The 8,472-nt window shown below is 65.2% G+C and overlaps 1 protein-coding gene across 2 annotated transcripts; it reads left to right on the forward strand.

The window, feature by feature from the left end:
* Positions 1 to 4,239: 4,239 nt before the first annotated feature.
* NKX6-2 (NK6 homeobox 2) lies at positions 4,240 to 7,225 on the forward strand. 2 transcript variants are annotated; one of them, XM_075757482.1, is made up of 3 exons: positions 4,240 to 5,003; positions 5,465 to 5,637; positions 6,449 to 7,225. In XM_075757482.1, the coding sequence occupies exons 1-3, from the start codon at positions 4,589 to 4,591 to the stop codon at positions 6,695 to 6,697; spliced, it is 837 nt and encodes a 278-aa protein (XP_075613597.1). In that variant the 5' UTR covers positions 4,240 to 4,588; the 3' UTR covers positions 6,698 to 7,225. The 2 variants fall into 2 exon arrangements, with proteins under 2 accessions (XP_075613597.1, XP_075613598.1); XM_075757483.1 differs by having other exon boundaries at positions 6,466 to 6,703.
* Positions 7,226 to 8,472: the final 1,247 nt, after the last annotated feature.

The raw sequence follows: 8,472 nt of genomic DNA on the forward strand, positions 1-8,472 counted from the left end.
AAATGTAAAACACAGATTATTCTTATCTGTGGTTCATTTTATTTTAGTACATAGCCTCTAAGACATTTTCAGCTGCACAGAAGCTACAAGAAAGGGTACTCTGGTCATATGCATGACAGAAAAAAAGTACCGGAAGGTTAAGCAGAACTTGCCTAAAGTTATCTGTACTGTAGTGTTTAATGCTGGACAATGTACTGTAATGCTGCATTCTGAGTACGTCGGAATGCATGTGTCAGACGAATTTGATGTTACTTATCGCAGTTTTGCTTCCACATCCTTTGTAAGAAAGACTACTCACGTCAGGGGCAAAAAAACCCCAAAACGCTCATTAATTTTAAACGGTGGAAATTAATTCTCTGCCCAAGCTGGAACTGCATCCAAGTAAGTTCATAAACCGCTGTCTTTGTTACCAACAGCAGCCCACCAGAAACACGTTACGGTGTCAGAGCCCAAGGAACCGGCGCGCAGCCACGTTGTGCGAGCGAGGACCGCCGCAGGGGACAGCCCGGAGGCACCCACCGAAGTCTCCCGGAACCCCGGTGCCGGTCTCTGTCCGGATCCCTTCGCACCGCGGGCCCGGCGCCCCATCTCACCGCCCGGCGCTCGCCTCAACGCGCCCGCTCCCGGAGGAGAGAGGCGGCGCCTCCGCCTGCCGCCCTCCGTGCGAGACCGGAGCGGCGGCCGACCGGCGGCAGGTGCCACGGCGAGTGGCGGGGTCGGGCACAGCCGGGAGGCAGCGCGGAGGGGAAACACGGACCACCCCCGGCACCGGCCCCGCCGCCCGGGCACCGGCTACGGCCGCCCGAGGCCGCCAGGGGGCGCCGCCAGCCCGTCACGGGACGGCGGGGGCCGGGCCGGGCCCCGGGGAGCGGCGGGGGGGGGAGGGGGGCGCTTCTCCGCGCCCGCAGGACCGACATCCGCCGCTGCGGGCGGGGACCGCGCCCCGGGAGCGGTCCGTCACTCGGCGCAGGCAGCGGGCTCGGCGGGTAGTGATGCCCGGCAGCACCGGCCGCAGTGAGCTCCGGCACGCCGCCGGGCAGCGGGCTCCTCGGGACGGCCCGTTTCCCAGGCAGCGAAGCCCCGGCTTCTGTTACCGAGATCACCTAGGGCGAGAGCAGCGGCTGCCGGGCGCGTCTCCGGGCTCCGGGCCGGGCGGCGAACAAGGCAGCCAGCCGGGACCGGGGGCAAGGACCAGCGGAGCGCACGCTGCAGCCGCTCCGCAGCCGTCGCGGGGGCTGCCCTGCCGCTGCACCGTCCCCGAGGGCTCCGGGAGTCCCTGCGGGAGGGAGCAGTCCGGCCGAGAGGAGGGGACCCAGCGGCATCGGGGGGAGGGAGCGGTGGGGCAGGAGGGGACGCTGACCCGCCCGCGGGCGGGGAGCCGGCAGCAGGGCCGCACCGGCGATGCCTGCTCGTGGTTCTGGCGGAGGGCGGCGAGGTGGGAAGCCGCCTGCGGTGCCCACCCCCCCCCCCCCCGCCCCTCCCCTGGAGGGCCGGAAGAAAAGAGACAAAAGCAGTTTTATCACGCCGCCGGGTCTGCAGAGATAAACCCCGCATGCTTCCACCTGCAAAAATGGGGGTATGAAATTGCTGGAAAGTCAATGAACGGGACAAACGTACCTTTAATGTGCAACAAGCGTCACTGATGACAGATACAAGTTATCGGCCGGCCTCAGAGCACTGTTTTAGCGCGAGTCGTAACCCAGAGCACAGGAGCGGGAGCCCAGCTTCGGATATGCCCTTTGGGGACTCGCACGGCCGGGCCGCCGCCACGGAAGCGGCGTTTGGTAGACGCCTGCTGCTGGCCGGGCCCCCGGGGCAGCGGGACCCCGGAGAGCCACGCAGCGGCCGCGGGTGCCGGCGGCAGCCGGGGGTAACGCGCCCAGTGCCTGCGCGCTCCCGGCTGCGACCGGCGCCGGAGCCGAGAAGCGTCCCGCGGGAGCGGGGCGAGGCGGGACACGGACACTCCGGTGTCCCCGGGGCAGCAAGAGCGCTCCCCGCTGCCACCTCGCAGCGGTCAGCCGGCCCGGCCCGTCCGGCCTGGCACTGCGCTCCGCACCGCCGCGGGCGCGGGTCCGGGTGCGGGTCCGGGTCGCCCCCGGCTCACCCCTACCGCCGGGCCCGCAGCCCGGCTGCAAACGAGCCCGTCGGGGCGGCCGGGGCCTGCCGCAGGGGGGGGCCAGTCCTGCCCCGCCGACGCGGGGGTGGCGGAGGCCGCGCTCTTACCCTTACATCGGTGCCGTGCAAGGACACGGAGTCCCGGCGGGGCCTGCTCCTCGGGGAACGGCTGCTGGCCGCCTGCGCGTAGAGTCTGGGTGAGCGCCCGGCCCCCGCCCGCGCGGGGCGGAGAGGCTTCCCTCCCGTTACCCGCGCCGAAACGGTCAGTGCCGGAGCAGGTCGCAGTCAGAGGCGGAAAACCCGCGGGCCGTGCGGCGTGCTGGGCGGGAGGACGCGCTGCTGGCCCGGCTTGCGCCCCACCGCCCCCATCACCGCCACCGGGGGCGGGGAGGGCGGGCGGGACGGGGGAAGACCACGGACCGCCTCGGCGGAATCCCGGCGGTGTGCGACCGGGAGAGAGCACGGGCAGACGGACTGAGACAACCCCCGGGCGGGTCCGCGGCTCTCCGGGCGCCGGTCGCGCACCCCGCCGCCGGGCCGCCTCCAACAGCTTCCCGCGGCTCCGTGAGCCTGAGCCGCGCCGGAGGAGGAGAGAGCAGATGGCACTCGCCAGCTCCTTCCCAGTGTACGCAGACGTTGCAGAAACGGACAGAGCTGATGGGGCTCAGCCAAGAGAACCTGATAAACCGGTTACTGCTGTCTTTGTTGCTGCTGCTTACAATAGATAGAGGAAAAAGCAATGAAGTCGTTTATTAAACCTTCTTTAGGGCAGCGTCGTTTTTAATCTCACGTTTATACGTTAAGCTATTTGCGAGGATGCATATAACGAGACACACAGACTGTCACAGCGACTGAAAATAAAGATCATTGATCGACCCCGAGTAATGGCTTCCCAAACTTACTTTGACGTTAGGGCTGTCGTTTCGGGTTAAACGAAACCCTATTCACCTGCAAACGGTTCTGACGATAGGCATAACTACATCCAAAGGAACGCGCACTTTAATAATTGCTCTGATATAATGAAGTCGATTCATGTTTACTTTGCCAACACTTTGAAATTCCCCACTTGTTGTGGTTAATATTTTCCTTAAAGCATCAAAACCGTAGGAGAAGGCTGTTGTAAGGCGAAGAACGCATTTAGACCCCCGTTTCCGGAATTATTTGCTATAAAAAATCTCAAATCCGAATTCTTCTTTTCTTGACAAGTAAGCACGTTTTCGATTAAGAAGAATATCTCTGGTAATTTCATTTGTGCGAACGAGCTTCGTTCCGCGATGGTGCAACAGACACTTTTCCCCCTTTACAGCCAAGGGGTTGTACCTCTCCGTCCGGTCCCGAGGGGAGCACCTCTCTGATGCCCGGTGCATTTCAAAACCGGCCACAAACAAGGCTGAGCGAAACAGCTATTCCCAGGACACAAGATCACTTTTATAACCGTGCTTTAAACGTCCGGCTCTAATGCAAGGGGAACGGCCGGTGCGCACCTGGAGACGGAGCCGGTTACCCGACGAAACAGCCATCGGGCCGGGAAGTAACGCTCCGCTCCTCCCGTTCAGCAGCCGCCGTCCTCCCGCACCGGAGCGGGCCCCGCGGGCTGCCTTCCCGGCGTCGCTGGCACGGGCGGGTCTCGCAAAGCCGAGCCCCTTCGGGCTCAGAGGCGGGTCCCGCCGCCCAGCGAGGCGCCGGCGGCCGCGCCGCGGACCGAGGAGAACGGGACGCAAGCTGCCGGGGCGGCGGTGGGAGCCAGCCGGGAGCGGAGCGGGGCACGCCGAGGCTGACCTTGGGCGGGGGCCCCGTCCCGTCCCGTCCCGTCCCGTCCCGTCGGCCGTGGCGCGGCCACGTGCGGCTCCGCGCGCTCCCACGGCGCCCGGGGGCCGCCCGGCCCGGCGGTGACGTGTCGGGGTGGGGGCGCTCGCCGCCCGCCGATTGGGCCGCGGCAGCGGCGCGGGGAGACGGCCGCCCAATGGGCGCGGAGCTCGCAGGTGCCCGCGCGGTTATCTGCGCCCCGGGGCGCGGCGCGGAGGGTCCCCCGCTGCCGCCGCCGGGACACGCGGCCGAGGCGAGGCGCGGAGCCCAGCCCAGCGGCGCCCACCCCGCCGGTCCCGTCCCGTCCCGTTCCCCCTTCCCCCCCCCCGCCCCCTCCCGCTGGATCCCGCGCAGGAGCTGCAGCCTGCCGCGGACGCTCCGCCGGCGGGGGGCCGTTCTCCCCCGGACTCCCTCTCCGCCGGCTTGCCGTGCTGCCCCGACTTGGCTTTCTCCGCGCTCCAGCCTGGAAGTTCGCGGTGTGCGTCGCCGAGCTGCGGGGACGGGCGGGGTTTTGCTACTCCCGGCAAACTTTGGTACTTGCTGTTGCTTTGAACCTGCAAGCGGAGAAGAGACCGTCCCGCCCGCGGCCGGCGCTCCTGGCCTGGGGTTACAACAGAGCAGCTGCCGCCGCGGTTGGAGAAGGACCCGCGTTCATTGATGACCACAAATGTTAGCGGTGGGGCAGATGGATGCTAATCGCCAGAGCGCGTTCGTCCTCAGCAGTACGCCGCTGGCCGCGCTGCACAACATGGCCGAGATGAAGACCTCCCTCTTCCCCTACACCCTGCAGAACCCCTCCGGCTTCAAGGCGCCGGCCCTGGGCGGACTCAACACGCAGCTCCCCTTGGGGACGCCGCACGGAATAAGCGACATTCTGGGGCGGCCCGTGGGCACCGCCAGCAACCTCCTGGGCGGGCTGCCCCGCATCAACGGACTGGCGGCCTCGGCGGGGATGTACTTCAACCCCGCGGCCGTCTCCCGCTACCCGAAGCCGCTAGCGGAGCTGCCAGGGCGGCCGCCCATTTTCTGGCCGGGAGTGGTGCAGGGCTCTCCCTGGAGAGACCCCCGGCTCGCCTGTCCCGGTAAGTGCGGCCGGTTCCGGCGGGGCGCGGGGAGCGCGGCGTCTCCCCGGCGGGCGGCCCTCGGGTCCGGGCCCGGCTCTGCCCGTGGGAGGCGGGCGCCGGCCCCTCCGGGCCGCCGAGCGACGCGCCGGGAGCCGGAGCGTCCCCCCCACGGCCCGGGCGGCCGGTGTGCGAACGCGGTAGACGGGGCGGACGGCCCGGCGGAGGCCGCGGGCGCGGCGCCCTGAAGGCAGGCCCGAAGGCGGGCCGGTGCCGGTCACCTCGGTCCGCCGCGGCGCCCCGCTATGTCCCCGGACCGAATCCCGCTCTAGAGCCAGCGGCGTCCGAGCGGCGGCGGACACCCGGAGCGGCCGCGCCGCAGCTCGCTGTTTGCCCCCCTTAGCGCCGAGCGGAGACCCGGTTCCGAGCTGGGGTCGGTGCAGACCCCGTCTCTGACGGAGCTGTTTCTCCTCCGCTTTCAGCTCAGACGGGGATGGTTTTGGACAAGGATGGCAAGAAGAAACACTCGCGACCGACTTTCTCCGGGCAGCAGATTTTTGCTTTGGAGAAAACCTTCGAACAGACGAAATACTTGGCAGGACCGGAGAGAGCCCGCCTTGCCTATTCCTTAGGGATGACCGAGAGCCAAGTGAAGGTAGGTTCCCGCGGGCGCGCCGGGGCCACGGGCTGGGCACGGGCTCCCACGGCTGCCGCCTCCCGCTCGCTGCCGAGGCAGCGCTGTCGCTTCTTGCTTTTGCAATAATTATCAGCGACCATTAAAACTGTACAACCGTACGGGGATTTTTTTAAAGTCAATTATAATTTAAATTACACTTGGATATTGGATAGATTTTTAGGCCAATTTCTACATAACTTTTGTGCTTAGAGTTCTTTGTGCTGGAAACGATTTAAGAAAAAAAAAATTATAAAAAAACCCAAACCACCCCCCCCCGCAGGTAATTGCATTCGACGGGTCAGTTTCCAACGGAGACCGTGTCCCGTAATCGGCACAACGTTACCTTGCATAACCACGCAAAATTTTTAGCAAAGACTTCAGGTGCACCGAAGCGTTGAAGTGCACTGCGAGCCAAAAATACTAAATTTCCTGGCCACCGTATTCCGTTTTCTGTAGATGATTGTTCCGCGAAACCGCTGCTTTTACTGTCGCACAGTTCCGGCTGGCGACTTTCCCGGAGGAGCCGGGCGGGTGGCCCCGACCCGTCACCGCAAGCCCCCTCCCCCGGGGCCGTCCGGGGGCCCCGCGGCCTCGCCGCTCCCCGCGCTGTTGCCCAGCGGCGGCTGCGCCGCGCTCCGGCCCCTCACCCTGCGCCGGTCAGCGCCGCCGGCGCGCTCGGCCCCCGCGCTGGTGGGAAGGGGCGGCCGCGGCCCGGTCCCACCGTCGGGCGGGCGGGGGGGGCGGGCGCTGGCGGCGGCGGGGCTGAGCCGTGCCCGGTGCCGGTGCCCAGGTCTGGTTCCAGAACAGACGGACCAAATGGCGGAAGCGGCACGCGGCGGAGATGGCCTCGGCGAAGAAGAAGCACGACTCGGAGACGGAGAAGCTGAAGGAGAGCTCGGACAATGAGGACGATGACGAATACAACAAGCCCCTGGACCCCAACTCAGACGACGAAAAAATCACAAGGCTATTGAAAAAGCACAAATCCACGAACCTGTCCCTCGTCAGCCCCTGCAGCACCAGCTCGGACACCTTGTGAGGGCGAAGGGCACCGACGGCTGCTGCGGCCGACCGCAGCCGGGAGAGCTGCCGTGGTAGGCACCGCGACGGAGACGAATTGTAACTGGATGTTTAAAGTGGTGTGTTGTACAGCCTAAGATGTATGTGAAATGTATATATTTTTTACAGAATAAGTTATGAAATTATTTTCCTTCTCATCGATGTAAATTTCAGAGAAATTTTTCCAACTTTGTTTTGTTTCCCTGTAAGGTTTGCCCCTCTTCCTTTTAGCCTTCTTGCTGAATTTCTGCTCCTAACAATCAGATTTTGTTACGTTTTGTATGGGTCGCCAAATCCAAGCTCAGCCACTTTGTACATAGTAAATTTCAGATTTTTGTGATGTATATTTCTAGTGTAAAAACGGCTGTTTTCTTTCACTCCCTCTACTCAGTGTTTTGGCGGTTTGATTTCTCCTGCCTCTGGATTTTATGCTTAATAATATCAAAAGAGAAAACAACCCAAAAAAGCACGAGAGAAAAATGGACACTTGATTTTACATTGGGATCAAATAATGTCTCCACACGGGTTGGAAAGACTTTGTATAAATCAATAAATTATTTAACAAGCTTCTCCTTCAGCGCGTTTCCTCCCGCATTCCTCACTTTCGGTCACCGTCCCGCTGAGCCCCCGGGGGCGGTCGGGGCACCGCTGCCGAGCTGGGGGAGGCTTCGCCGCCGCTCTGCGGGATTTGGCCCGGAGAACACGGGGCGGGGAGCGCAGGGGACGGCGTTCACCGTGGTTGTTGCAGGGTACTTTCTGGCTTTCGCGTCACTAGTCCGGGGGGCCCGAATTTTTAGGGCCGCTCTCGCCCGACCCGCTCGCTGGGGACGCGGCCGGCGCCTCCCTTTGCCTCCCCCCGGGAGCTTCCCCCGGCTCCTCTGCCACCGGGGGGGGGGGGGGGGTCTCGGAGGGGGCGGCGGCGGCGCCAGGTCGGGCCGCGGTCCGCTCTCCCGGGCCCGGCTGCTGGGTGCGCGCCTGGGCGCCGCCGCCTCCCGGCTCCGGCCGCAGCCTCAGGGCCCGCGGCCCCCGCCCCGCCGTCCGGCGCCTGCAGCCGGGTGCCCGGCCCCGCCGCTCCGCGGGGGGAAGGAGGGCGCCGCGGAGGCAGTGCCGGCTGCCTGCGGCGGGGTTCGCGGGACGAGCCGGGAGAGCTCCGCGCCCGGGCCCTGACGACGGCTGCCTCGACGGCGTCGCCGGCAGCCGGGCTCACTGCCGCACGGGACCCGGCGAGCTGGTACCCCCCGCGCCCGGAAAGAAGAGCTACGCGGGGCTGAACCTGCAGCCCTGAACCTGCCGCGTGCAGGGCCCGACACCGCGCCGATGCCTGGCACGGAACAGCGTCTGGGTGACCGCTGGCAGTTTATGTGATCTGCTCCGGGGAGGGGGGAGGCAGGGGCCGGGACACGTCGCACCGCGCTACCTGGACATCGGTCGCGGCAAAAAGCCCGAAGGCGAGCTCGCCGAGCTTAGCGGCGGAGGGCTACAAGCACCATCGCCCTCCCTCGCCTCCCTGCCGAGCTCCCGGGAACGTGAGGCTCAGCCCGCACACGCAGCAGCAGCGGCCCTGCACCTGCAAGTTGTGTTTACGACCTGCCCATTAGGAGACCCAGGTAATTAAACAGCCGTCAAGGTGCCTCGCAGCTCCCAAGGCTCCGCTTTGCTCCTGTCGGGCACGTTCGAGGCCCGATGGGCGTAAGCTAGCTTCGTTGTCAAGCTGCCTGTTTTGCCATTTTTGTTCTTAATGAACGAAATTCTTTT

This window comes from Balearica regulorum, chromosome 7 (assembly GCF_011004875.1).
Source record: "Balearica regulorum gibbericeps isolate bBalReg1 chromosome 7, bBalReg1.pri, whole genome shotgun sequence".
Taxonomy (NCBI): Eukaryota; Metazoa; Chordata; class Aves; order Gruiformes; family Gruidae; genus Balearica; species Balearica regulorum.

What these genes read in the sequence shown, in the direction of transcription:
- NKX6-2 (XM_075757482.1), top strand. Translation starts at nt 4,589, where the DNA reads ATGTTAGCGGTGGGGCAGATGGATGCTAATCGCCAGAGCGCGTTCGTC. An exon ending in CCCCCGGCTCGCCTGTCCCG is followed by an intron (nt 5,004 to 5,464) that starts GTAAGTGCGGCC and finishes CTCCGCTTTCAG; the next exon opens with CTCAGACGGGGATGGTTTTG. An exon ending in TGACCGAGAGCCAAGTGAAG is followed by an intron (nt 5,638 to 6,448) that starts GTAGGTTCCCGC and finishes GCCGGTGCCCAG; the next exon opens with GTCTGGTTCCAGAACAGACG.